This window comes from Trichoderma ghanense (genome assembly GCF_004382785.1).
Source record: "Trichoderma ghanense strain CCMA-1212 chromosome Unknown scaffold_3, whole genome shotgun sequence".
NCBI classification, from domain to species: domain Eukaryota; kingdom Fungi; phylum Ascomycota; class Sordariomycetes; order Hypocreales; family Hypocreaceae; genus Trichoderma; species Trichoderma ghanense.
In genome coordinates, this window is record NW_027395666.1 from 1,127,273 (window position 1) to 1,154,701 (window position 27,429).

The 27,429-nt window shown below is 55.1% G+C and overlaps 8 protein-coding genes across 8 annotated transcripts; 4 read left to right on the forward strand and 4 right to left on the reverse strand.

Moving 5' to 3' along the window:
* Positions 1 to 2,109: 2,109 nt before the first annotated feature.
* CCMA1212_003687 (uncharacterized protein) lies at positions 2,110 to 5,419 on the reverse strand (the record flags this gene model as incomplete). The annotated part of the gene is made up of 2 exons (XM_073701026.1): positions 2,110 to 5,074; positions 5,133 to 5,419. 2 exons carry the CDS (start codon positions 5,417 to 5,419, stop codon positions 2,110 to 2,112), a joined length of 3,252 nt encoding a protein of 1,083 aa, XP_073560789.1.
* Positions 5,420 to 6,151: 732 nt separating this feature from the next.
* CCMA1212_003688 (U3 small nucleolar ribonucleoprotein IMP4) lies at positions 6,152 to 7,113 on the forward strand (the record flags this gene model as incomplete). Its single annotated transcript, XM_073701027.1, has 2 exons — positions 6,152 to 6,157; positions 6,226 to 7,113. 2 exons carry the CDS (start codon positions 6,152 to 6,154, stop codon positions 7,111 to 7,113), a joined length of 894 nt encoding a protein of 297 aa, XP_073560788.1.
* A 2,276-nt stretch (positions 7,114 to 9,389) lies between these two features.
* CCMA1212_003689 (Syntaxin-like protein) lies at positions 9,390 to 10,633 on the forward strand (the record flags this gene model as incomplete). The annotated part of the gene is made up of 3 exons (XM_073701028.1): positions 9,390 to 9,470; positions 9,557 to 10,144; positions 10,289 to 10,633. The coding sequence occupies 3 exons, from the start codon at positions 9,390 to 9,392 to the stop codon at positions 10,631 to 10,633; spliced, it is 1,014 nt and encodes a 337-aa protein (XP_073560787.1).
* Positions 10,634 to 12,060: 1,427 nt separating this feature from the next.
* On the reverse strand, positions 12,061 to 14,216 carry CCMA1212_003690 (Mitochondrial import receptor subunit tom70; the record flags this gene model as incomplete). Its single annotated transcript, XM_073701029.1, is given in 4 exon segments — positions 12,061 to 12,308; positions 12,364 to 13,777; positions 13,985 to 14,068; positions 14,082 to 14,216. Coding segments are annotated over 4 exon segments (1,881 nt in total), but the record flags the coding sequence as incomplete, so codon positions are not given.
* A 1,149-nt stretch (positions 14,217 to 15,365) lies between these two features.
* CCMA1212_003691 (uncharacterized protein) lies at positions 15,366 to 16,244 on the forward strand (the record flags this gene model as incomplete). Its single annotated transcript, XM_073701030.1, has 2 exons — positions 15,366 to 16,072; positions 16,136 to 16,244. The coding sequence occupies 2 exons, from the start codon at positions 15,366 to 15,368 to the stop codon at positions 16,242 to 16,244; spliced, it is 816 nt and encodes a 271-aa protein (XP_073560382.1).
* Positions 16,245 to 16,809: 565 nt separating this feature from the next.
* CCMA1212_003692 (uncharacterized protein) lies at positions 16,810 to 19,130 on the forward strand (the record flags this gene model as incomplete). Its single annotated transcript, XM_073701031.1, has 6 exons — positions 16,810 to 16,923; positions 16,983 to 17,240; positions 17,303 to 17,422; positions 17,494 to 17,645; positions 17,707 to 18,229; positions 18,285 to 19,130. 6 exons carry the CDS (start codon positions 16,810 to 16,812, stop codon positions 19,128 to 19,130), a joined length of 2,013 nt encoding a protein of 670 aa, XP_073560383.1.
* A 611-nt stretch (positions 19,131 to 19,741) lies between these two features.
* On the reverse strand, positions 19,742 to 21,343 carry CCMA1212_003693 (Ankyrin repeat domain-containing protein 50; the record flags this gene model as incomplete). The annotated part of the gene is made up of 1 exon (XM_073701032.1): positions 19,742 to 21,343. The coding sequence occupies one exon, from the start codon at positions 21,341 to 21,343 to the stop codon at positions 19,742 to 19,744; it is 1,602 nt and encodes a 533-aa protein (XP_073560384.1).
* Positions 21,344 to 22,817: 1,474 nt separating this feature from the next.
* On the reverse strand, positions 22,818 to 26,840 carry CCMA1212_003694 (Mediator of replication checkpoint protein 1; the record flags this gene model as incomplete). Its single annotated transcript, XM_073701033.1, has 2 exons — positions 22,818 to 23,832; positions 23,887 to 26,840. 2 exons carry the CDS (start codon positions 26,838 to 26,840, stop codon positions 22,818 to 22,820), a joined length of 3,969 nt encoding a protein of 1,322 aa, XP_073560377.1.
* Positions 26,841 to 27,429: the final 589 nt, after the last annotated feature.

Here is a 27,429-nt window from a genome sequence, read left to right on the forward strand (position 1 = left end):
AGAGAACGAACCCAAACAACGGCAATGCAGAGGAGAGCAGTGATGCAGAAGAGGAGGAGGAGGAGAAAGAAGAAGAAAGGAAAAGGGAAGGGACTCGCCAGAAGGATACGGGTGAGCAAGTAAGCAGGAGCCAATAAGACGCTGGATGGCAGCTCCTGCCTGACGGGAGCTGCGGTGGTCTCTGGCCTTGGCAGCCCGTCTTGGCACAAAGTCCCCTATAAAAACTTGATAAAATGCTACTTACAGTACCTTACTGGAATGTCAAAGGGCTGAGTGAGCCCCCCCTGTAATAAGGTGACAAAATGCCACTGGTAGCAGTTCAGCTGGCTGTGTTTCTTGCCCAAATCCGGACATGCAAAGTACCAGTACTGTTCAAGTCGCCCTCTATCATGATGCATCGATTACACATCTACTTATGAGCCTATAATTCTCAGTGAAAGCCGTCATCTCATCTAGGTACATAATTCAATGACCGCTTACCTATAATATAACTCTTACACTCAGCTGCCATTGCAACTCCATCAACTGCTGAACCATGGTTCTTTCTATCAGTCCTCCCCTGCTTCCAAAGTCACCGACAAAACGATCCCTCACTCAAACCCTCGTAAAACTCGCCCCCCAAACCCGCAAAAAGCGCCACACTCAAACAAGCAACCCAAAAGAATGTGGAGGACGGCGCAGCTTTCATGATTGGCTGCTCTTACACCTACCGTATCCCATTAGTCAATGGACACTCCCGCCTTTGACGGGGGGCGACGGAGTATGGCAATTCAGTGTAGTATTCATTGTTGCCGCTATATGTACGATTGCCCGTGACAGGGTGATATCTGATCAAACTCAAACGACTTTTGTCCTTACAAAGCGATGCTAGCATTTTGGTCAGAAGGTTATCAGAGCTCACTACAATTCCTTTCCTGTTATCTGCCTACTTGAAAAGGAAAGTTATGCTTCAACAGAAGCATGACTTGTCAAATCTTCTCCCTCCCCAGCACGACCCCCTTTCTCCTTTCGCTGCCACCAGCACTCCATACTCCGTACTACCGTGATTGTATAGCCACACAAGTGCCAAGTACGGAGCATGGGCTGCCTCCAACCCGTAAATACCGTATGCTCCCGCGCAATGATTTGGAATTCATCCGTAGATGCCCCTCTCCGTCATGATAGACCTAAGATGCTGGGTGTCCACGCACTCTTGGGTACTACACTAGCCCCCCTCCATCGACTATATTTGCACCAATTGGCAATTCGTTTTCGAGGTTCAAGTGTTTACGAACTTGGCGGGAATTGCCCTTGGGGCGACCAGTACATAGCGTTGCTCGCGTGCCGTGCCACAGCCGCCGAGATTGGTCGATCCTTCTTGGTGGGCAGGCCTCAGAGGGTCTCCCCAACCCTCGAAAAGGATTCACGTCGGCAAAAACTTTCGATATTCAAGGAATGACTGATTTTTCTGACTAATTGAAGTATAAGAGAGCGTCTAGTAGTTGGCAGTACATAAAGATCAGCTAGCATCTTCCCGATAAACGTCGGGCAATCGGCCGGGAGAATTGCCAGAGGGTTCGTGTTCGGCAGAAGCTCTCGGAAATAGCGAGCTGCCAACGCATGGCTCTCCATTCCGGCAGTCTGCCCTCGACGTCGTCTCACTGCTCCATCAAATAAAACAAAGAATTCTTCACCCCCCTCGTCACACCATTGCCGCTCACGCCCTGCTGCTCGTCATGTACCTCGAAAGAACAGTCACAGAAGCTGTCACCGCCTACTCCCCCGGATAGCGAGTATCAAGCATGTTGTCTCGACAAGCCTTGACCAGAAACACACTTCATCTCGGTGGTGTACCAGCTCAACTCCGATATACGTCCGAAGCAATCAGCTGCATAACCAGGCTTGGAGTGATTGCATTCACCTTAAGTCTGTTGGAGCATGTTGCTTTCCCACGACCGTTTCGGCGGAGCGGCTGTTGTAGCCACCACGATGTTGATGGGTCCCGCGGAAGTTATTGCTCATTAGTAGAGCCCTTTGGGGGGGGGGGGGGGGGGGGGGGGGGGGGGTAATCCTTATTGGCATCACTTGCTCGTGCAAGGAGTTTCTCCTTTAGAGTCCTGCGTCTGTCACTCAATCGTAGCCTCCGCCGATTTGGCTGTGGAAAGCAGTGCTGATGCTCTTCTCGTCGTCGTCATAGCGTCGCCCATAGCCGCTACCGAGCGTCATACGGCCATTGCTCTCCACGTAATGCTTCAGCCGATCGCTCTGGCTGTACGAAACGGCTCGCATTCCCGTCACGACGTCGTGCAAGCCAGCCCCAAGACTGACGCCACCTTGGCCAATCCCCTTGGCGCCAATGACGCTGGCCGAGGCATCGGTCAGCTCAGAGTTGGCTACGCTTTCGCCTGCAACGCTTTCCGGGGCTCGGTTGCGACTCTTATGTCCTCGTCCCGGCGCCGACACTCCAGGCAGCCCGGGCCACTGCTCGGGGGCAAAGCTGGAGAACATTGGTGGGAAAGCCGTGTTGAGTGCTGCGCCTCCAAAGGCCGAGCCCTGAATCGACGACACATCGTCCGGGATGTACGAGACCATGGAGCCCGCATCAAAGTCACGGCCGGGAGTACCGCCGTTGAGTCGGCCGCTTTGCTGCCTCGCACCCGGATACTGGGAGGGCTGACTGTTCTTCTGGCGGTAGCTCACGCGGGGGCGGCTGAACTGCAGCAGGCATGCCTGCAGGTTGGTGAGGGGTCCCTCGACGAAGCACTTGCGATCCTTGAAGTGGGTGAGGAGGTTGTGCCAGAGCTCATGCTTGGAGAGAACCTTGGGGTTGCCCAGAATGACGAGTCCATATTTGGCTCGGGTGAGGGCGACGTTGAGACGGCGGGGATCCGACAAGAATCCGATGCCTTGGTTGTCGTTTGATCGCACGCAGGAGAGGACAATGAAGTCCTTTTCACGACCTTGGAACGCATCCACCGAGGCCACCTCGACATCCTTGTACCACTCCTTCTTGTACGAGCCCGAGTTCTGCATGGTGGAAACAATGTAGCTGCGCTGACCCTCATACGGCGTGATGACTCCGATTTCAGATGGCTTCACGCCGGCCTTGAAGAAACGCGTCACGGTCTTCTCGACGTTCGATGCCTCGGTCCTGTTCAAGTAGGAAGTGCCAGATGTGGAGATCTCTTCGTGGCCAATGTTGGACCAGAACATCATGGGCATCTCCGCCACAGGCCAGGGAAAGTCGACGTCCTTGCGGATTCGTTGCTCGTGGGTGATGCCATTCTGAAGAGTGCCGTCATAGAACATGTTGGAAGGGAACTCCGAGAGGCATGGGTGCATTCGGTATTGCGTCTTGAGTGGAATCGGGTTGATCTTCAGGTTGATGAGTCGCTCAAACAGGGACCTGTTGAGACCGGCCTTGGCCGCCTTCTTGTTCATGATGACAGGACCGAGTTGCTTGTGGTCACCGACCAGGACGACTTGCTTGCACCCGAGGACAAGAGGAATCATGCACTCGGGCTCGGCAGACTGAGTAGACTCATCAATCAGAACGTTCCGGAACTTCATCTTGGAGAGTCGCGGGTCGCCTGCACCGACGCAGGTGCAGCAGATGACATCTGCGTTGGTCAGAATCTCTCGTTCGGCAGCCTTTGTCAGTTGCCTCAGCTTCTTTTCATCCTGACTGGAAAGTTCGCCGACTTCGCTCTTCAGTTGCGACAGCTTCACCAGTTCGCTGTTGTGCTCGGACAGGCGGACCTGCTCATGCAGAGCCAGGAAGCTGACGGATGACTCCACGTCCTCTCGCGACTTGGCCGTGAGCCGAACCACCTTGAGCCCAGTGCGGTGCACCCGTTCGCAGAGCTGGTCTACGGCAACGTTTGATGGGGCGCACACCAACACCTGGCTGCCGCTCATTTTGGCAAGGTGGTAGATGATGGTGGCAGAGGTCACAGTCTTGCCCGTTCCAGGGGGGCCCTGAATGAGGCTGAGAGGCTTCTGGAGAACGGCTCGGATTGCGTCGACCTGGCCCTGGTTCAGGTCAGGCAGCCCGGGGGCAGACCATTTCTTAGGTAGCGTAACCTTCATGGGCGGCGGCTGGCAGATGTGGCCGAGCAGGATGTGGAAGATGTATCCCGAAACACTCATGTCGTCGACGGCGAACGTCTTCATGGCGAGTTGCATGCGATCGTACGAGGTGGCTTTCCAAACGTAGTCGGCCGAGAAGTTGTGAGAAAGGTCAATGGGGACGGACTTGTCGTTGCCAGTCTTGCGGAGCTCGAGGCAGACTTCGTCGGATTGACTGTTTGGAATCTTAATGACATAGCCAACTCCCTCCCATTCCTCCCGGAGCTCGCCGGTGTAGCGCAGCCGCATCTCGTCGCCGACTGCGAGCTTGACATCGCCCGACTCGATCTTCTGTAGGTTAAAGCTAGCAATGTGCTTGTTGTTGAGCGCATAGTCCCAGCGAACAGTCAGGCCGTCTTCCGACTGTGCTTCCTTGAGCTTCTTGTCATAGTCGGACTCCATCTTCACAAGAGGGCCAAAGATGTTTTGATAGTGGTACGGGTCGTCATAGGTCAGCTGAACGGGGAGAGGGTCGTCATCGATGTTGGAAGCCTTCTCCAGGTCCTCAATCGTCGCATCGGGCTCGAGCTTCCACATCTCTTCCAGCTTAGCAATCGTGTTCGGCGTGAGGTGGCGGGCGCGTAACTGTTCGGCATCGGATGGCGGGCTCACGAGCCATGGCAGGAATGCGCGTTCTTCAATGAGAGGCTCCCATCGCGACGTGTCCCAAGCCATGTCCTTGTTCGAATGGGGGGCGGCGCAAGGCTGGCGGCATAGCAAGACGACCACGGCGTCGGATTTCGCAGGGATAAAGCCGAGAATGAAGACATTTTTCGTTCCACAGCTATAGCACTCCAGCACGGTATCTCCGAGGGTCGATTCGGGATGGAGTTGAACCTCCTTGTGTCGAGCGCGAACCAGGTGATTGACGATGTGGGTGGAGGAGCCGCTGCCACGGGCGCTGCAGAACCATTTGCTGCACGTAAGGCATTTGACGACGCAGGCCGGAGAGTGAATGCCGCAGTATCTGTACAACCCTTTATTAGCTTCAAGTCCAGCGCCAACGGCTGCATGTTGTTGCTCACGCGCATGCATGAGGGGGAAGCTCCTTCTCCTCCTCGGGGCTTTTCAACTTCATGCCCATCATCTGGTCAATGGGGACGCTGTTGAGGCTGTCGTTGTCGTCCTCCTCGAACGCCTCCGTCTGGTTGTCGTCATCGTCGGCTCGGCGCCGGCCACTTTGGCCACCGTATTTGCCGTACAGGAGAGCCTCCTCGGGGTCGAGCGCGGACAAGTCGTCCGCGCCAGCCTTTATGGCCGCAGCGGAATCGGAAATGAGGTGATTGCCAACATGGGTGAACGCGCCCTCCATGTTGGATTGATGCTCAGGCAGGTGCGCCGGATCGTTCTGTGAAGCGGGTGATAAGTCAGCCTCGAAGCGGGCGGGAGTGAATTTGCCGTGCAGTGTGACACCAAAGGGAGAGGAAGAGAAAGAAAGAAAGAAAGAAAGAAAGAAAGAAAGAAAGAAAGAAAGAGTGACGGCAGAGAAATGTAGGACCGCCCGAGCTCCGGCCTCGTATACCAGTAGACTTAAAGGGAGGCAATTACCTGGAAAGTAAAATTGAAATATGTAGGAATCCGGTGCGTGAAGCTTCGGCGCGGATATTAAGGGAAGGATTCGATGGATTCGTCGGCCGGCCTCACATCATCGCCGCAGACGCCGGGCGGGAGAGAAGAAAGCAAGAGAATGAAATTCAGGAGCAAGGAGAAGAGGATTCCAGTCTTGGCTTCTCATGCAAAGGAGTCGCTGCCGGGCGAGTGGTGATCCCAAAGGCAGAAAGCGTTTTTCTGCACTTGAACAGGCTGGATCTGTTATCAAGCAGTGCAAGCGGCTAGAGTGACTCGGCAAGACTGCGGTGCTAACATGCGAGTTCTTTGGTGGGATAATGCGCCCACGTGATAAGGTGGTGGCGCGTTATCGATAAGCTAGAATGTCGGCAGAACTGATAAGCCAACTTTTTTTCTTCTGGCCGTCCTCACGCCAAAAGCCTGCGGATCTGGAACCCAGCCGTCAAGTGGTTCGGCAAGAGTTGAAGCATCCAACATGATTGTACGTTGATCTAGAAATTATGCAGTCATTCTCTCGGTACTTTCCAATGGCTAACACGATGATCACAGCGCAAACAAGCTCGCCAGCGGCGCGACTACCTCTACCGACGGGCACTTCTGCTGCGGGATGCCGAAATCAGCGAAAAGAGGGCCAAGCTGAGAGCCTCTCTGGCCTCTGGAAAGCCATTGGACCCGACCATCGCCAACGACAAGTCGCTGAGGAAAGACTATCAGTATGACGAGTCGCGAGATCTCACCACGAACGAGCAGCTGGACTTGGACGACGAGTATGCGCAGCTGTCAGGCATCGTCGACCCTCGAGTTCTCGTAACGACTTCTCGCGATCCCTCGGCCAGATTATCGGCCTTTGCAAAAGAAATCAGATTACTTCTACCGACCTCGATTCGAATGAATCGTGGTAACCTCATCCTGCCAGACCTCGTCAAATCCGCCCAGTCTGCAGGCCTGTCCGATATGCTCCTGCTTCACGAGCATCGCGGTACGCCCACAGCCTTGACGATTTCCCATTTCCCCCACGGACCAACAGTGTCATTCTCGTTACACAACGTCGTTCTACGCCACGATATTCCTGGCAGCGTTCGAGGAACAGTCTCAGAGTCATACCCTCACCTCATCTTTGATGGCTTTACGACACGCCTGGGAGAGCGAGTTGTCAAAGTCTTAAAGCACCTGTTCCCGCCCAGAGAGCCAATCACCAGCAAGAGCAAGATCGGCAACCGAGTGGTGACATTCAAAAACATTGACGACAGCATCGAAGTCAGGCATCACGTTTTCGTGCGGACGGGCTACGACAGCGTTGAGTTGGCCGAGGTCGGCCCTCGAATGACCATGAGGGTGTTTGAAATCCGCGGCGGCACACTGGAAAACAAAGATGGCGACGTCGAGTGGCATCTGTCGCAATATACACGGACGGCTAAGAAGAAGAATTACCTTTGATGCAACATTGCAATATTGGGCATCCTTCATCCGGTGGACGGAGCCATCTCCGCGTCCTTTTTGCGAGCAGAATAGCTACTCCCTACAATATTCGACCTTCGGTAGGGCACGAGTTTGCTATCCAGCTTTGCTAATGGATGCGGCCTCAGAACGACGGTCAAGGCTGATGGTGGCCGCCATGGCTGACTATAGTACATTGTCGGTCTGAGACGGCCTCATGTCAAGAGTGCTTCGCCACGATGGCGACGCAAAGCTTCTGGCGAAGGCTTTGAAGCCACAAACTTGTACGCCAGCAACGGTTCAGCAGAGGCGAGAGCCGAGGAGATATGAACATGGATTTAATCGGCCTATGAAGGCCAATGCATACGCCATGTCGACTGGCGACTTGAAGTAACGCAAGTGCGGATCAGCGATTGTATATAGTGTTCTTTGATGATACTGTACATAATTATTGAAATGTTTCTTCTTCTTGAGACTTGAAGTCATACTTGTAGCGGTTGTAATGATGCTGGTTCATCATTTTATGTTGAATGAGACGTAAGGTACATGTAGATGGCTTCCGACTTGCACGTGCAACCAAGATAAAATCATTGGCGAGCTACATGTATCTTGGTTGAAAGAGCCTCATCCATACTTGATATTATCGCACCGACGACCTGCTACCTAGGTGTTGAATTGCCAGAAGGCATCCGTTTATTATCAAATGCTACTGGACTACTATACTCGCACCTTCTGGTAGGGTAGCAGTGGGTCAATGCAAACTGCCTAGAGTACCCGTAACCGCCTGGGAGAATACGAAGCCAAAGAACCCCTGCTTGTCATCTGATCCTGCAAGGCGACGTGCGAGGGTTCCTCCGGCTTCAAGCGTCTTTTTGGCCTAATGCTGGGAAATAAGACTTGGGGATCAGTTTGTGGCCTTGAGCTTGATTTTGAAATCGACTTCCATACCTACCTTTCACAATCTACCTACTCGTCGAGGATTGTCTTGACGTTGGTCACCTGTGACCTACTTCTGTGGGCTTTACGCACTTTCAGGCACTTCGCCCCGACATGCGGATTACAGCAGGCCAGCCCCCTGTAAAAATGTCCGCTGCCGACGTGCAATGATGGCATCCTACAGGCCGCCGTCCATTGGCTCGTTTGCTGGCAAGGGCAGCGGCCAAGCCACGGGTTGATGACAAGTCAGACCCCGTCTCCAGTGCCAGGCATGGGCGCGGCATGGGTTCGTGGCCGTGGCCCGCGATGCGACTCGATTGGCGGGTGCATGGGCCAGCGATCAGGGACTGGAGGAATCTGGGCAAGTGGAGCTTGTCAACGGCGTGAATGATTCAATTGCATCCAACGGATGCTCTCAACATGGAACGAGAAAAAAAATGTTTTAGCGGGCTTCGTAATGGCGCCGAACTGCCTGCCAGCTTGTTTGGCAGCTACAGGGCACTAGCAGCACTAACAACCACTGGGCGCAGCGCGCTGACAAGGAGGCTCCGCCCATCCGCAGCAGCACCCACGGAGGGCGAGGACAAACAACCAGAGCGTGGAAATACTGTCCGGCCTCGGGTCGCCGGTAGGAGATTGAGAGGGAGAGTCTGGTAGAACTGCAGTGGTCGTTCAAGCTACAGCCCAATGCCTCATAATGACTGTATCGGTGCATGTTCCTCGTAGCAATCCAGTCTGGCTTCAGTTCTGGGAAGCTGGCCGTTCATCGAGTTGTACGTCATCACAGCCGGCGCATGTCTGCATGTACTTGGTACCTCCACACTCACCTTTTTTTACCCTTCCATTCTTCTCTTCTCACTCCGTCTCATTCGGCCTTTGTTCCTGCGCCTCTGCAGTCTTGCGCATTAGGCCGCTGAAAAAAACAAATTGCCGTCCTCTGATCTCTCGCTCTTCCTCCACCTCCGCACCACCCGAAGCAGCTTCGAGATACCTGAGCTACTGCTACCTAATTGTTACTGCTTCTTTTGTGCCGCAACTCACCCACCAATCACAATCTCTGTGCTTGTTCATCTCAACTCTCAACCTTTCAAAGCAACGAGGCCTTCTTTCCGCTGTTCCCTGCTTCCTAATAGCATCTCCGAGTCTCTGTTGAACCACCTTATTTGTACGTACCGGCAGCAGCTGCGACACCGCAAAAAGCCAAGCTTACTCGGACCTGCCTCTAGCGGTACCTTTCGCCCAAAAAGCCATCGCTGGGTACTTCTGCCCTTCTTCTCCTCCCTGCCTCCTCCTCCTCCTTCACCACCACACAAGAAGCTCTCGATAGACGTTCATCCAGCATGTCGAGCGGGCAAAATCCTTATTCGCAAGGCCCTTCCCAGGAGTCTGGATACGGCGGCGGCGGCGGCGGCTATGGTCAGGTAAGCAATGAGGCGTTCTCGCGGCGCTGCGACAGCCGCTGTTGGCGAAGAGCGAAGACGACATGCTAACAAAATGCGCCCGGCAGCTGAACCCGTATGCCACCAGTGCGAGCGACAACGCCTCGCCGTACGGCGGCAACAACAACTACGAGCTGCAGGACTACAACAACCAGGGCACCGCTGGTGGCAATGGCTACACCCAGGAGCAGGCGTCCCGGCAGCCTACCGTGCTGTCGCAGCAGGACTTCCTCAACCGCGTGCAGAACCTGCGCAACGACATCAAGGCGCTGACCGGCGACATTGACTACATCGGACAGCTGCATCAGCGCACCCTCAGCACCACGGACCAGGAGGCCACTCAGCAGCTGGAGCACTACGTGGCCCAGACGCAGATCCGCAACACGGCCATCAAGGACGGCATCAAGGGCCTGGAGCGCGATCTGCTCAAGACGAATGACGCCTCGCGCAACACCAAGAAGACCCAGCTGGAGTCGCTCAAGACCTTTTTCAAGTCCGAGCTCGACAAGTACCAGAGCATTGAGCGCGACTACCAGCAGCGCTACCGGGAGCAGATTGCCAGGCAGTATCGTATCGTGAACCCGGATGCGTCGGAGGACGAAGTGCGACAAGCCACAGAGGCCGATTGGAATAACGAGGGTGTTTTCCAGACAGCTGTAAGTGTTTTCCCTTCCTCTCCCGCAAAACTTGAACATGCCCGATCCTGGGGATTGGCCTTTGGGGCTACACATTTCCAGCTCCTAGGGCAACCTGTTTGCGCGTGTAGAAGCGTAAGCAATGCTGACTCGATTTGTTTGCAGCTTCGCACCAACCGCACCGGCCACGCTGCATCCCTGCTGGGCAACGTGCGCGCTCGCCACAATGAGCTCCAGCGCATCGAGCAGACGCTGTCCGAGCTTGCCATCCTCTTCCAGGAACTTGCCGCCATGGTTGAGCAACAGGAGAATGTGGTTGTTTCTGCCGAGGTCAACGCCGAGAACACGGTGCAGAACATTGAAAAGGGCAATGAGCAGGTCAGCCAGGGCATTGAGCACGCCCGCCGCACCCGCCGCCTCAAGTGGTGGTGCTTCCTCATCTGCTTCCTCATCGTCCTCGCCATCGCTCTGGGCGTTGGCCTGGGCGTGGCCTTGACAAACAAGCACTAGTTTGCCCTCTGTGATTGCGATGTTGATCGTTTGTTACCTTTTTTTTTTCTTTTTCTTTTTTTTTTTGGTTTCCTTTTTCTCAAACTTCAAAGGGGAGAGCCACCTTCTATGGCTTTCGGGGCGCAACTCTTTTTCATTTTCCTTCGTTTCATTCCCTGCTTAGACCATGACACATGTATTCAAACTGCAACAGGAGAAAGGCGTATGCCTTTTCGCAGCGGAACGATCTTCTATACAACTTTAATTCTTACTCTTCGAGACGCTACACAGGGGGAAACGGCGAGCAGTAGCGTTGATTGCGGCGGCAAAGGAATGGGGAGAATGGGTCAACGGGCGAGAGAGAGAGGAAGAAGAGCGCCCAGAAATCAAAACTTGACAGATGTTACGCAGAAGTTTGGGGCTGCGGCGGATGATGACCTCTACTAATACCATGAACCCTCGGATGCTGAATGAACGACTTGAAGGAAGGATGGAATAAGCTGATGGAGGTGGAAGGGGGGGTTGATGTGATGGTATGGATGAACATAGGATAGGGATTCCTTTTATAACTTATGAAGTGGACAATTACGATGGAAGTTTTTTCGTTTGCGTTTCCAACGTGGGAGATTTCTCTTTTGCCTTTGTAGGAGTTGCGAGTGATGATATACATCGTCGTCCCAAGGACCTGACTTTGTGATACGAACCCAGCCCTCATGCCCTCGTTCAGAGGCGGGGGAGGGGACGGCAAGTCATAGAGAACAATGCAAGACGAGAAAGTTGAAAATACAAGGTAGTAGAATACAGATACAAATACAGATACAGAAGAAAAGAGGCAGCTGATTCTTTGAATAATGACACCGTTACATATCGAGCCATGTAGGATGCCATCTTTTGCAAGAGTCGAGAACGCACAGAGAGATTGTTTCATTTCTGCATTACCAAGACGTCTCCTTCACCACATCCCTTCCTCCCCCAACTTTTTTTTCGACTTCCTTCCATCCTGTACGGTTTACTTCAATTTTTTTTTTCTTCTCCTTGTCCAATTCCCCCGTTCTTTGCCATTGATTCGAGGTATGCTCCTGAATCATGAGCTTGTCATTGCCGTTTGAGTTGAGTGTTGACCATCAAGGAAAGAAAAAAAAAAAAGAACTAGGGGATGTAAGCTCGACTGAACAAAGACCAACAAAAACTCATCTCATCTCAGTTGGCACATCATCTCCCACATCGTAGGTAGGTAGTATAGAACATGGTGGTGTGGCATGTACATATTGTGTGACATACGCACGCTTTTGTATGCGTGCATTCTGCGTATCCGAGGGCAATCTCCGCCCTCATGGATTGCTTCTCCTTTTTGTTTCTTTTTCCTTGCTTTTTTTTCTTTCGCCTTCCTGTTCTCCGTCCCGCTACCGCCAAGCCATTCGCCTGGAAGCTCTTGTAAGACGGAGGCTTTAAGGCATACGGAGTCCTGCAGGGCCGCCGGGGCCGCCGGCCAGCTTCTCTGCCAGCTTGGGGTACTTCTCCGTCACCTTGACCTGGGTTCGGGTGGCCTCGGCGTAGGACAGGGCGTTGACAATCTCGCCCTCGGTTCGGGCAAGCTCTGCGGCGCGCTCAAAGTACTTGAGTGCCTCGGTCACCTTGTTCTGCTGCAACAGGAGTTGAGCCATGGTGGCTACGGCGATGTCACACTCGGGATCGACTGCAGATGTTGTTAGTATTTGCGATCCGGTTAACGAAAAGCAAGGGATACTCACTAATGAGGGCCTTCTGGCACAGCTTCTCTGCCTCCTTGAAGTCCTGACTTGACTGGAAGAGAGCCAGAGCCTTGTTGATGAGGGGCAGCACGTTCATGGACATGGGCTTGGACTGCTTCTCCATCTCCATGGCCGTGTCGAACTTCTCAATGGCTTCGGCAAAGTTGCCCTGGTCCAGCAGCAGTTCACCGTAGTAGTTGTAGACGTCGGGGACCTTGGGGAAGTTCTTGATGCAGCGACGGAAGGTGGCCATGGACGAAGCGATGGAGCCCATCTTGTACTGCGTGACGCCGAGCTGGATGTGGGAGAAGATGAAGTCCTTGTCCAGGTCGATGGACTTTTGGTAGTCCTTCTGCGCGCTCGCGAGATCGCCCTTGATGAAGTGAGCCTGGGCGCGGTGGTAGTAGACGTCGGGATCCTCGCTGTCCTGCTCGAGGGCCTTGGCAAACTCGGCATCTGCCTTGTCCGGCTCGCCCAGCTCCAAGAAGATGCTAGCCCGCTTGATGTAGCTCTGGGTCATTTTGGGGTCGAGCTCGATGCTTCGGTCAAAGTCCTGGGTCGCTTCCGTGTGGTTGCCCAGCAGGGTTCGCATGGTACCCCGCAGGTTGTAAGCGAGCGCCTCGTGCTCGCCGAGATCGCCCAGCTCAATGGCCTTTTCGAACGCTTGCCTGGCCTCCTCGTAGCCCTCGGCCGTCTTCTGCTCCAGCCCCTGGAAGCCGAGCTGCAGCTGTCCGAGACCGGTGTCGGGGGAGAGCTCGACCGAGTCGTCGAGAGCGGCCGGTCGAGGCTTCTGGCGGAAGCTCTGGAGATAGTTGCCAACGAAGATGGGGCTGGGGAGCTTGGCGGGCCTCGAGGCCATGACCTCCTTGGCCTTGTGCTCGGCGAAGACCTTGAGCAGCCTCTCAACGGCCTGGGCGGTCGACTCGCTCTTGAAGTTGTCGATGATGCAGGAGGCCGTGAAGTCGAGCAGGGCCTCGGAGTACATCTTGAGGTGCTCGTAGGCAGTGGCACGGCGGTTGATGGCCTTGATGTAGTCGGGGTCCATGGCGATGGCGGCGGTGGTGTCCTCGACGACCTTTTCCCACTCGCTCATGGCGCTGTAGCAGGCGGCTCGGTTGGAGTAGAAGACGGCATCGGGCTTGCACAGAATGGCCTGGGAGTAGAGGTCGATGGCCTTGTTGTAGGCCTTATCTCCGTAGGCCTTGTTGCCGGCCTGCTTCAGGCGGGCGGCGTACTGCTCTCGGACCTCGGGGGCCAGCTGCAGGACGGAGGCCTCGTTGATCTCGGGCAGCTCTGATTCGGGCTCGACGGTGGCGGCCTTGGACTGGGTGGCCTTTGTGTCGGCGGCCTTGCGCTCGGCCTCCTTGCGCTTCCTCCTCTCCTTCTTGCTGAGCTTTGGTGACGCATCGGATTTCTGTTGCGACAGGACTCAAGGTTAGAATATCAACCGCTTCTCACGTTCAGGTTTAGTCGTCCACAACATCGCCTCGTAGATGCCCCTCGGTCAATTCGGCGAGCGACGGCGGCAACGCAGCTGTGCGATGGCCCGTGATGTCGTCATGCCTGGTCGAGCATCTACACTTGCGGCCCCTCCAACGATGATGGGATGGCGACGACGTACCGAGTCGTTGTTCAGGTAATAGACGACGCCCGCGCCGGTGACGACAACCGCCACGCCGGCAATGGTATAGACGACGGCCTTGTGCTCCGACACCCACGAGGATATCCGGTCCCAGGTCGACGACGAGCTCGCGTCGACGGGGATGGCGCCCGCAGGCATTGACGGCAGCGGGTTGGACATGGTCAGGATAGAGGATCGAGATCAAGAGGCGCTGCCGAGGCGAGGAGGCGCAGCTGGAAGAGCTGTCGATTAGAAGTCGAAGGGTCGCAAAGAAGAGCTGCAGCAGCGCGCAGCAGGAAAAGAGAGAGAGAGATGGAGAATTATTATGAGATAACAGAACAATGATGGCACAAACGAGGTTCGGTCCTCGTCTGCCTTAGTTCGAAATTTCGCACCGGCGGCTCGGGTTACTAACAGAAAAATTCCAGCCCACTGACGCTGCTGTTATTTTTTTCGTTCTCCACCCAGCTCCAGCCGCTGTGAGAGAATTTACAAGGCAAAGAGGAAAAATCATCGGGATACCTCAGGTTCAAGCAACATGGCCATGTGTCAGTATTTCGGATCGCATGGAGACTGAGCAGGTGCCTGAGGCATCGTCGACAACCGGCGTTCGGAATCTATCATGCTCTAGTACTGCTTCAAGCAAAATAACAGCATTTGAATCACCCGCGCAATCATTCGCCTTCCTCCACGACATGAAGCTCTTAGTGCGAAGTGGTGCAGAATAGCTTCGTCATAGCTGGAGAGGCAAACTGCTGCCACTTCGCGGGGACAAAGGCCCGAGAAATCCTTCTTGACGCCATTGGCCCATTACACGCCAGGAGCTGCCGCCTTGTAATACTTGTATGTACATATCTGTCGCAACCCTGCCAGCTCTTCGGATCGTACCATGCGCGAGAGATGCTTGCACTGTACGCCCGTGTGCCTGTGCCGACGTTTCTGCTGTCAGCCGTGAGGCTGGGCGTTTGAAGACGAATCCGTTATCGCAAGTCACGGCGATACCCAAAGTCAATCCGTGTCTCCTTTCATCCTGAGAATCTCTTGCACCGAGATAGACGACTTACTGACGATGCCCACAACGACAGCCAGCACGATGAGATGCGCACTGTGAAGCCCATCAGCTCCTCGTTACGTGAGCGCTGTTATTCCTACCAAATGTGCTCATGATATCTTACATTACTTGTTATTTGCGTGCTCAAAGCGCACTCCTAGATATCTACACTCGATACAGAGCATCTCTCCATCTACTCCATTCGTTTCTCGCTTGCAACACCCATACGGGCACATAGCTGCGCAGAGATCCAACATAGTGCAGGCTTCAGCACATCACCTTTAATCCATCGTTTCAGTAGATGCCTTCATACCGAGGTAATTGAGCATCATGGCCGACGACTTCTCTCTTTTCACCTCGCTTCGGTATGACCCAGCCTTGTTAGAGATCCCATCCAAGAACATCGACTACGCAGGATGGAACTCGGCCAACCGGTCCCCGTTCTATATGCTCGACTTCCATCGCGATCGCATGCTCCGGGCAGCAACCCACTGGGGATGGGACAAGGCTATCCAGGTCCTTTTGGGCGAGGAGGGCCTGGACTCGCTGAGAAAGGCAGCTGAAGAGTTCATCGGCCCATCTCAGACTACTCCGCTGCGCTTCAAGATTCTCGTCAGTCGCGAAGGCGTCGTGAGCTTCGAGAAGAACAACACGGCCCCTGTTGGCCTCGAGAATCTGTTTCCTCTACGGCTGCCTCCCCCTGGGTCTCCGTCCGCTCCTCAGGAGCCCAAGAAAACTCCCTGCTGGACGATAGTGCTTGATAACAGTCAAACGGCAGCTTCAGAGTACACTCACTTCAAGACCACCAAGAGACAGATGTACGATTCTTCTCGCGAGAGGCGCGCCATTTCTCTAACAGACGAGCGGGAGGTCTTGCTGGTCAACCATGACGACGGGTCCATCATGGAGGGAAGCTTGACAACGCCCTACTTCTGGCGAGATGGGAGATGGGTCACTCCACCTGTCCCTGCGACCTTTCGTTTGGGAGCCGGGAGCGGTGGGCAAGACGGGACCTCAAGACGATGGGCTTTGGAAAGGTGAGCTGTCGGGCGTCGATTCAACCGGCCTCTCATGTTGCGACATAGCTTACCAAGGAACAGAGGACTAGCTGCTGAGCAAACGGTTCTGGCAAACTCCCTGGTTGATGGCGAAGAGTGCTGGATAAGCAACGGGGTGAGGGGGTTCATCGCTGGTGTTATCCGACTTTGAGGAGAATTATCGAACTCTCGAGACAGACGCCTGGTGGCTGAGATGCAGTCAGGCAGACAAGTAGAGTTACAGCAGTGTTGCTTGTTAGGTTCAGGTACAGCATGCAGCTAATGAAATTGCAAAATCGGGTGATGTTCCATTAATTCTTCATTAATAGTATTTTGGCACCGATCAACAACGTTGGAGAGACCGGCAAGAGCTGGGTGAGACCTGCGGTTTGTCACTTTGGCGGTAACGCCACTAAAAGATAATGGCTTGTACAGTAATCGGGTCCTCCTTCGCGTCTGCACAATCGCGTCTTCCTTTCCTTTTCTCGTGAACAAACAATCAGCGGCCGTGCTTGTCGGCTCGCCAGTGCACCGCTCAGCCTTTTTTGCATAGCTGGAGTCTAGTTTGGCCATTTCTGCTCGTCTTTTGCTTTTCGTCGCAGCGTTCCTCTGATGTTACTCTTCTGAACTCATCTCGTACTCACCCAAACGACATCTCTATCCGGCATCGACATTCACCTTCAACTCTTTTCCTTTCCACAAGCTGGATCACATGCCAATCCTGCATCATACTCGTCATGGCGATGATCATCACGCCCGACGTTGGCCGCTCAATGATGGAGGCCATCGCGGCCGGTCGTGCCAAATACGTTGAACAGCGTTACAGGCAGGCCCTCAACTCTTTCACCGAGGTCAGTCGTCCTCGTTCATCATGAAACCCCTTGCAACTCTCTATGCTAACTGCTGGCAGGCCATCAAGCACTGCCCGTGTGAAGTCGCAAAGAAGAAAAGGAAGCGACGGGAGCTGGAAGACCAAGAGGGCAGCGAAAATGCACAAGCACTCCTGACAACCCTCACAGCTACCAGGCCGCCTTCGCTGGAATGTCTCAACCCGCTTCACCTCAAAGCTCTCAACTACCGATCTGGCACGTTCGAAAAGGTGCCAGATCTACGTCGTGCGCAAGCTGATGCGCGAAGGATGATGGAAATTGCGCCGTGCTCGCCCGAGGTAAGCATTGACAATATCAAGACACAGCACGACATCGTTCTCCTGACCGCGGATACGTATAGGGTTATCTTCGTGCAAGCAAGCTTCTGCGGGCAGAAGACAAGTCATTGGAAGCCTTCAACGTCCTGACAGAAGGCATTCTAGCGTGCTTAGAAGGGCCATCCGAACCAGAGCATTTGCGGGTATGTTTCTTCGTCTCGCATCAGGAGCCCCAAGGCGGGAAATCTGGTGGACATTGCTAACATCAGGGTAGATCCTTGACAAGGCTCGGAATCCTCTCAAACCCAAGTATGCCAAGGTCGATCCTCTGGGTAGCTTTGTGAGTCTTAGTTGGATGTCAACGGCTCGTCTACCGCCGGAGCTTATACAGGACATATTCGGTCGTTTGGACCTATCATCGCTATGGTAATGTCGCAGAAACTCGCACCAACTCCCTCAGCCAGTGCTAATCCATGACAATCTCTAGTCATTGTCTGCGCGTCTCAAAGAATTGGAGGAGGCTGTTGACGGCTAGCGTGCATTATTGGAGGTCGCTGCTGTTCACCGGCACTTCCAACCCCAGAAAACCCGTCTCGGCAAGATCTTTGAGGAAGCTGCTCTCGTACTCGTCAAACAATATTCGGGAGCTCTTGATAGACGATGCTCGAAGGTTCGTCCTGGACCGGAGAAAGTTCGACATCATCCTGAAGGCAGGCATCAAACTGGAGCGCTTGGAGATAAGCAACCCGCCTGAAGCACTGATTCTCACGCAGATTCCGAAACATCTCAAATACCTGAAGCTCGACGGATTCCATCGGTTTTATAGGCCCAGCGATCTATCCAGAGACTCATATCGGACCATCTTAGCGGCTGTTGCCCCCACAATCGAAACCTTGGATATCTCAGGAATCCCCAGGCAATGGCTCACCGAGGCGCAGATACCTATGATGCCTAATCTGAAGCATCTCAGGCTTTCTAAGGGAAGAGACCAGCCGTGGCCGCTGTCCGTGGTAAGTACTTTGGTGAGATATTGTGTGTGGCATGAGAGACTGACGCTGTCGTTAGGGTCATTTGTTGAGAAGCACCCCGAATCTTGAGCAGCTTCACATAGAGGGCATCAACTTCAACGTCATACCTCCAGGGTACGAGACCTTGGACACCTTTGACATTAACTGCCTTCCCAATCTCAAGGCTCTCACAATTGTGGATACGAAAGCACACATGTCTCAAACTAATCACCACGATCCGTCCACCCTTGACGCATATAGACGCTTGACGGTCTTGAATGCCGGAAGGAAGCTCAGAGTCCTAGACTTGCACTATCGCTGGGACTACACGGGCTTCCATCTGGACTCTACCGACATATTCAGCCGCATGCACGGTAACCCTGCATACGAGTACGAGAATCTAGAGGAGTTCCGAGTTACTAAGTTGGTCATATCGCCGCAGGTTGCACAGGACCTGTTCGAAGGACCCATCAGAGCCGGCAAACTGCATTCGTTCGACATTGTTTTCCCTCTGCCCAAGTTTAGAGAGCCACTTGGGGAGTCGAGCGCGGAGCACATCAAGAAGTACCAGTGGCTTGAGGGGGCCGAAAGCATTCGAAGCATCGGCTTATACGACTTTCATTTCAAGAGCTACATCTACATGGCAGAACATCCTCTCATCAACTTTTTGAACAAGCTCCCGTGCCTGGAGGAGCTGAGGATCACGTCGAATCACTTCGACAGCTCCGACTTCATCGTCACCCTTCGCGATATCCTGAATCTCGTGAAGCTCAAGTCGGCTTACATTCCGCAGATATCCGGCATGGCCTTTGAGAGGATCCGGGAACTGGCCCAGCAGAAGGGGGTGAATCTGGTGTGGGAGAAGCGGTTGCCCAAGTGGCCGTTGGCCTTGAAGGGGGATTAGAATTGGGCTGTGAGTGCCGGGGTGAATGCGGGCCGAAGATTGGGAGCACTACCTATATGATTCCCTTGGGCTTTTACTCATGGTGGTGAAAGAGTACTTTCATGGCCTAGATGGAGGATCAGTCAGGTGTGTGCTGTATAAAAGGCAACGGGAGAGAATGACACGGTTGGCTATGGGGACGTGCATGCCTGACAGGGATGATATTCGTTCTCGAAAGGCGGTATCCTTTGTAGCTATAACAGATCCACTTCCATATAGGATTTCTACATCAAATAGTTACTAGTATCCATCACGTCTATGAGGCAAGCGTTCAAGGCGTGGGAAGTAACAAGCTCGATTGTTTGACAATTGGATGTCGCACAGAAGGTGGAATAAAACTCCTTATGTTGACGCAAGTTCTACCGAGGTCCCATAACCATGACCGAAAAGCATGCGAGTAAAGCCGTCAAAATGCCCCGATAAAGACAACCATTCCCCCAACCCGAACTGCTCCATTCTTTGATTCCAAACATACCTTCAAAACCAATGCGAACAAAGCCCAAACATTATACGCCGCATCTCGCCAAACAAGGGGGTATATGCCGCCATCTCCTCCTCCTCCTTTTCACCCCCTAATAATCCCACGACTGCTCAACGGCAAAAAGCAAATCCGCCTCATTCCCCTCCAACCTTGCCCTCTCAATAGCAGAGCATCCATCAACATCACGCAAATCCGGATCAGCCCCGTGCACCAGCAACGTCTGAAACGACGCCTTTGCATCGTTTACAGCAGCAATGTGCAGAGGCGTACGGCCAGACTCATCAGTATGATTCACGTCTAGGCCGTTCTCGATGAGATACTCAATGTACGAGACAACCCCGTATCCCGCCGCCTTATGAAGCAGTGACGCGCCGCTGCCGTCCTCGACGTCGATCCGGGCGCCTCGCCGGATAAGATGGTAAAACATCTCGCCGCCTTGCTGCCCCAGTGCCAGAAACAGGGGCGTCTTGCCGTCTTCATCTCTGGCTTCCAGATGGGCGCCGTGGTCGACAAGGACGTCGACCGCGCGGATGTGTCGACGAGCAACAGCCAGCGCCAGGGGAGACGCACGGCCATGGTGCGAGTTCACGTCTGCCCCCTTTTCGACGAGCGTCTTGAGCATGAGGAGGGATCCGGCGCTGGCCACGAGCACGAGAGGTGATTGCCCGTCCTTGTCGAGCGACTCCTTGTTGGCCCCCCTTTCGACGAGCACCTTGGCCGTCTTGACGTGCCCGTTGGCGGCAGCCCACGCCAGCATCGTCCGCCCATCGCCAGCCTTGCGCTCGAGAGAGACGCCGTGTTCCAGCAGCGTCTCGACGACATCCGTCATGCCCGTCATCGCGGCATGCAGCGCCGGCGTGCGGCCCCAAATGTCGGCCGCATGCGCCGAGGCGCCCTCCTCCAGCAGATACCGAACCAGCTCGTCGTGTCCCTTCCTCGCGGCCCAGGACAGCGCCGTCCGGCCCTCTCGATCCGGGTGGTCGACGCCGATGCCGCGCTGGATGAAGAGCCGGACGGCGTCCAGCCTGCCCCGTTCCGCGGCGTGGGACTGGGCGATGCGCGACTCGTAGTCGGGCTGCAGCATGTCGACGCCGAGGTCCAGCAGCTGCAAGAGGATGCCGAAGCTGCCGCCCTCGACGGCGTAGAACAGGGCCGACGATCCGGCGGCGCACTCTGCAAAGGGGTCGGCGCCCCGGCTCAGGAGGAGGCCAAAGGTGCTTTCGTTGCCCTCCTGCGCGGCGCAGAGCAGGGGCGTCTTGCCCAGGTATCCCAGGGCGTTGACGTCTGCTCCGCTGTCCAGAAGCAAGTCGACAATGTCGTCGAATCCACGGCTCGCAGCGGTAACCATGAGCATCGAGTCCCTCAACGAAGCGCCATGCTCAATCAGCAGCCGAACAATGCCCAAGTGGCCCTGCGCAACAGCCCATCGAAGGGCGCCGAATTCGCCCCTTTGCGAGGCGTTGGGATCGGCTCCGTGCGCCAGGGCTTTCTTGACGGTGGCCATGTTGCCTGTTCTCGCGGCCCATGCGAGGGCGTCGCCGTGGGAGGATTTGGCGTTTTTGCGGTAGAGCAGGGGGTCGAGGAGGGCGTGTAAGCGGGAGCTGCATCGCGCGAGGGCGTTTGTGTCGCGGTGCTTGGTGAAGAAGTCGGTGATGCTGGTGAGCAGCTCTGGGGGGATGGCGTCTAGTTTCATCGAGGATGACACGTTTCTTTTTCCCCCCTTCTTTTTTACTTGTATACGGTGACAAGATTGACGGGTGTAAAAGAGCGGTTGTGGTTTGATGAAATCTGGTGGATTTATAGTTGATGATCGTCTCAGTCGGTAGGGGGGGGGGGGGGGGGGGGGGGGGGGGGGGGGGGGGGGGGGGGGGGGGGGGGGGGGGGGGGGGGGGGGGGGGGGGGGGGGGGGGGGGGGGGGGGGGGGGGGGGGGGGGGGGGGGGGGGGGGGGGGGGGGGGGGGGGGGGGGGGGGGGGGGGGGGGGGGGGGGGGGGGGGGGGGGGGGGGGGGGGGGGGGGGGGGGGGGGGGGGGGGGGGGGGGGGGGGGGGGGGGGGGGGGGGGGATGATGAGGTGATGTCAACTGCGTCAGAGTTGGTCCGGGACTCACGGCGGTGGCCCAAAGGGAAACCATGAGTCCAGTTGCAGCCCAAATCTGAATTGGTTTTGTTTTCCTAGTGATGATTGGCTTTTCATGAAGGTAGGGATAGAACAAGGGGATGTTAAGATGCAGATGTGATAGGACGAGCTGCAACCGAAGCCAAGTAGGGAGAAATTGGGTAGACTTCAAGTATGTCGAGACAAGAGGTTCAATTAGGACAGGGACCAATAAGGAAAACAGAAGATTCAAGGGGGAAGAAGGGTGTAATATCGTTAATATCTAGGTACCCGTTCTCTCGAAGTCCTTGATAAGTCGGTAGGCATCAAATGTTTCGTTCTGGGTCTTGTCACCAGCAACAAGCAAGCTGAAGCTCCCACCCGTCATCCGTGCTCCGTATATGCACCCATGTAAGCTACAGCTAGTCTCCTTCGGATACCTACAGCAGGACTCATGCTATCTAACATCAAGTTTCATCGTACAAACTGTCTTCTTTTTTCCATCTCGCATATGAAGTATCTCATCTCGTAGCCTTGATGTAGATGGTTCTCATTTTGTCTCTCCACGAATTGCCCTTTCATCTGATATTTGTGCTACCCCAGACCATGCTCGAGCAACGACCGGAAACCATCAGCCTCTCCAGCTGCGCCCCCTTGTTCCCATCTCTGTTGAACCGTGTCTTGTCAAACGCTGTTCAGCTGCACTATATCCTGCACATCAAGTACAGTACATACTCCTCCTGCATGACAATTGCCAGCACATGCATCGGATGTGGATTGCCCTTGTCCTAATCACCCGAGGAGCCGACTTGAATCAAACAACGCGAGGCCATTTCTTGATGTATTCAGTAGCCTCATCTAGACAAAGTGATAGCATGCCCGCATCTTCCATGCTCTGCCGGCAGCTCAACATCGTACCAAGCGATCCAGCATCAGTCCAGAATTGAAACACAAGCCCCCCCCCCCAAACGCCACATTCTGCCATCTCATCTTGAACACACATCCCTCCCCAACGCCATACCAAGAAACAAAAACCAGCGTCCAGTCAGCATCCACGTCGAACAATACCACTCCTTACTCGAAAGACCCCTTCCCGAGCAACCCCCCCACAAGTCCCGCCCTGCTCTCCGCTCCACGCACCTTCTTCTCCTCCCTCCTCCGCTCATTCTCCTGCATCCTCGCCAGCTTCTCATTGTCCCTCGCGAAGCCGTTGATGCCGCTCTTCTTGCCCGCGCCCTTCTTGATCTTGGCCTCTTCGCCAAACCCGCTGCCAGAGCCCCCTGCCGTCGTCGTCGAGGATGACGACGTGCTGGCCGTGGAAAGCAGCGACGAGTTGGTTGTTGCGCGGCGCAACAGTGAACCAGGGACCCTGAACGACGAGCTTCCCGATGTGGTAAAGGCAAGGCGGCCGGCAGAGGACATGTTGGAGGATGCGTTGCGCTTGAGGCTGATGCGGTCGACCACGACGTTCCTGGTCCGTCGGGACGCGGGAGACTTGTTCTCCTTGTTGCCTCGAGAGGCAGGTCGGCCTTGTTCGTCCTCGCTGTCTGAACCGACTTCTGTGGCCGGGATGACAGAGTCGTGTCGTCCGTCCTCCAGCAGATCAGACAGCGTCTCGCGAACCTCCCCAATGTTGGAAGGCTTCTTGCCGTCCTTGGTCCTCCTCATATGCGCCGGAGCCCGATTGTCACCAGCACTTCCGAGCGGTTTACGTGGCTGGCTGTCGGGAATCGTCCGCGGCTGCTGCGGCTCAGAGCTTTCGCTCTGCGACTGGGACTCTTCCGACTGCAAGGCCGGCGCGTCTGTAATCTCCAAAACGTCCATTTCATCGTCGCTGCCACGGTCCTCAATGGTGCGAAGGAAGGCCTGGTTGCCGGGGTTTTCAGCCATCTTCTTGACCCGCTCGTCGGCAAACAAGGCCTTTTGCATTTTGGCAAACTGCCGGCGCTTCATTCGCCGACGGGCTTCGCCGTCGTCGTCCGAGTCGGATAGGTCATAGTCGGCTCCGCGCTTGCGACGGAGCATGCCTGACGTGATGTCCTTGTACAGCCTTTCCACTTCCTTCTCGTCATTCATTCGTTCCCGGTCACTGTCAATTGTTAGCTTTGGCCCTTGCCTGCAAACAGACGTATGAGAAACTTACGCGTAGAATGCGGCCAGCTTGCGCTCATCCACGTCATTCCCGGCCGCATCATCAATGATATCTTGTACAGAGGCATCAGACTCGTCATCGCTGGCCTCGCCATCCGCGCCGCCAAGTCCAGCGTACTCATCCTCGGATTCCTCGGCCTGCTCTTCCACCATCTCCTTTGCCTTGCTCTTCTTCTTGTTAAACTCCTCAATGAGCTTCTTCTTCTTCTTCTCTGCAGCAGCGGCATCCTTCAACACGTTGAACGCGGTCTTTGAGGATGTCGCCTCTTCATCCGTCTCCTTTTCGCCGCTCATGGGGATGGCATCCTCATCATCAACAGACATCAACTCCATCTTTCGGCGGAGTCTTCCTTTGCGCACAAGCGGAGAGCTCTGAATCGCCTCGCCGTTTTGGTCCATTGATATGGTCTCCACGGTTGAGGTGGGGGGCTCGACGAATCGCGACTTCAGCGGCGTGTATCGCTGGAGTCCTCCATCCTGCGAAGGCTCAATCATCTCCGAGAGTTGGGAGTTCATGTCATCCCTCAGCAGGCTGTCCAGGCCATGCGTCTGTGTCTGTGCGAGGTTCAGCTGAACAGCTTGAGTCCCCCCTTGGGTTTCATCCCGTTGGGAGTCGAGCACCATATCGCCCGCGTTGTCATCCATGGTAGCTGAAAAGTTGGAGTCGGGGAAATCATCAAAGTCGGGCATCATTGACTGTGTCGGTTCGTTGAGCTGGCTTCTCTGGTTATCGTCCATGGTCCCTGCAAATATCTGGGTGAGGCTAAGCCCAGCAGGTCCCTGCACAGGAAGCCCGGGAATAAATGTCTTCTTAGCGGATCGCAGCACAGACGTAGGTGCGGCGGGTGACTTGAAGGACGAGTTGATGGGGGTCTTGTTTGACTTTGGAGTAGCTTCGACGGGATCAGCCTCGTCATCAGATAGGATAGCAGTCTTGTTCCGTGCCCGCCTCCTTTTCAAGGGAGTTGCTCTCTCCATGACCTCGTCTTGATCCTCATCTTCTGCTTCTTCGGTACGAAGCTTGGGGAGGACTTCCGAGGTTTCGGATTGCGCATCTTCGGCTTCCGCCTCGAACATGGCTGAGCCTGCAACGACGTCTTCTGATTCCCCCTCGTCTTCTTCTTCGCCGTCGCCTTCTTCGTCTTCCTCATCGGACCCTGAAAGCTCCACGTCAGAGGCCTCCTCGTCGCCATCACCACCGACGTACTCTTCTTCGTCATCACTATCGTCCCAGGCCAGAGGGTCCGCTTCGCCGTTATCTTTCCTTTGCTTCTTCTCAGCCGCCACTTCCTCCTCCTTGATGCGCTGAGCCTCTTCTCTAGCCTTGGCAAGAATGTCCTCCACTTCTTGCATCTGCCGTTCACGTTCCTCTGAAGTTTGAATGACAACACCTTGAGCCTTTAGCATCTCAAGCCTTCGGTCCCGCTCGAGCCTAGCTTGCTCTCTCGCCTTTTGCAGTAGAGAAGCCTGAAACTCGCCGGGAGTCATTCCCTCGCGCTCATTCTTGCGCTTCTTGTCTTTGCCGGGAGAAGTGACATGAGCCAAAGCCCGCAGCGCCAGTATCGAGTGTGACTCCTGCGCTTTGCGGAAAGGGATGCTGGCGAAGACGGCATTTATTCTATCCTTTGACGTAGTCGTAATCTCCAGTTCGTCGTCCGAGTCTGCTGTGCCAGCTTTCGTTGGAATCGGCAGTCTCACCCGTACCCGGCGCTTAGCCTGGGTAGGCCTACTGGGCTCTCCAACGTCAATAGCCGGTCCCTTGCCCTTGTCTAGACGTGCAGGTGCCGGGGGCTGGTCATCTTCCGCCCTCGAGTCTGTCATTGAAACATCAGGGTTTGCAGGCGAATTCTCCTCGACTGGGGCCGAGTCCTGCTTCTCCCCAACAGGTGGCGAGCTGGGCGGCGTCTCTTTGTTCGCATCCGCATCGGTGGGGGGCGACACTGGTCTGCTGGAGCTGTTGGCCGGAGGCTCCACGGGCAGCGCCTCTCCATCTGGTCTGTAGTTGAAGCGCTCGAACAGGCTTGCTTTGGAGAGCTTCTTTCGCGTCCGGGCTTCGTGTGCAAGCTGCATGTTTCTTGCCATTCGCTGCGTCTCGCGGTTCATCTCTTCGAGGGCCTTTTTGCTCGCTTTCCTCGTCGGACGAGCTTCCTGAGTCAGCCTGCGACCACCTTCATCGTCCGTTATACCTCCTGCGTCGTCGTCCCCGGAATCCAGCTCTTCGAGCTCAGAAGCCAGCTTCTCCTGCAAAGCCCGGCGCTCTGCTCTCCGTGCCTCTTCTTCGGCCTCTTTGGCGAGACGCTCCTGTCGCTTCCGCTCCACCAGGGCCTTGAAGCGATCTGATTTGGCAGGTGGCAGGTCGTCGTCGGATTCTGACTGGGCTTGCGGTGCCTTTGTAGGTGACGGGCGGATCGGCGAAGAAACGAAGAGTCCGGGACTGGGCGATCTGGCTGGGAGATCTGTCGCGGTGTCCTTTGCAGCACGGCGCTGCAGCCTTCGTGGTGCAACGGGTAGGTCCTCATCCTTGTCCTCTTCATCGTTCTCCTTCTCAGCGCCGTCGACATCTGCCATCTCGGTATCCGTGTCTGCAGGATGCTCTTTTTCTTGCTCCAGCATCCGTTTCACGCGGTCTCTCGCAGTCTCGCCGTTGATGGTAGTTTCTGCCTTGTCAACCACGTCCAAAGGGCCCTGCATCCGAGAAGCCAGCTTTCCCCGTGGCCGTATCTGGACATCTGAGTCTGAATCTGAGTTCGTATCGGATCCACCGGCGTTTCGCTGGGCAATTGCGCTGTTCTGGGGCGAATCCGGCTTGAGAACCCCATTCTGAATCGCGTCCTCATCGTCACTGTCGCCCACAGTCGCAAGCAACGCCCTGATCTTCGACCGCGGCGTCAGCAATTCTGGAGTAGCATCGCGAGATGCGGGCGTGGTAGAGCGTAGCGCAGCCATTGTCGGTGCCAATGGCCAGCATAGAATTCACAAGTCCTAAGTGGTGGTGACTGCGAATCCTGGACAATACTGGGAAGGAAAAAAAAAATATATATATATCGATCACTCAAGACATGGCATGCAAAACGGCCTCCGAGACTTGACAGGCGCAAAGTACAAGCAAAGCGGTGGCTGATGGGATGGGCAGAGAAACGACACGTTAAATTGCGTGGGGAACATTTTACGCGCTTCCGACGCGACGCATCAAATGTCAACGCACAGCACGGGCGAGTGACATAACAGGCTGTGCGACTGCCGTTCCCCCGCATACAAAGACGGCGGGAGAGATACCACCAAAGCCTCGGTTTCAGGTACTGCCATCTCGGCCTTGCGCAAATACACATTGAACAAATCGAGGCAAAATAAACATGAATTCGACGAATCACGCAGTTGGACGACCGATGGTTACACTGCAAAGATTCGTGCTTTGCCCATAATGATGAGGATGCTATACGAATTTCAAGAAAAGCGCATGTTGCGTCCGGTATCTGCTTCCTTTGCGACATCTGCTTGTCAACGGCACGCAACTTCACAAACATGGTTCGACGGA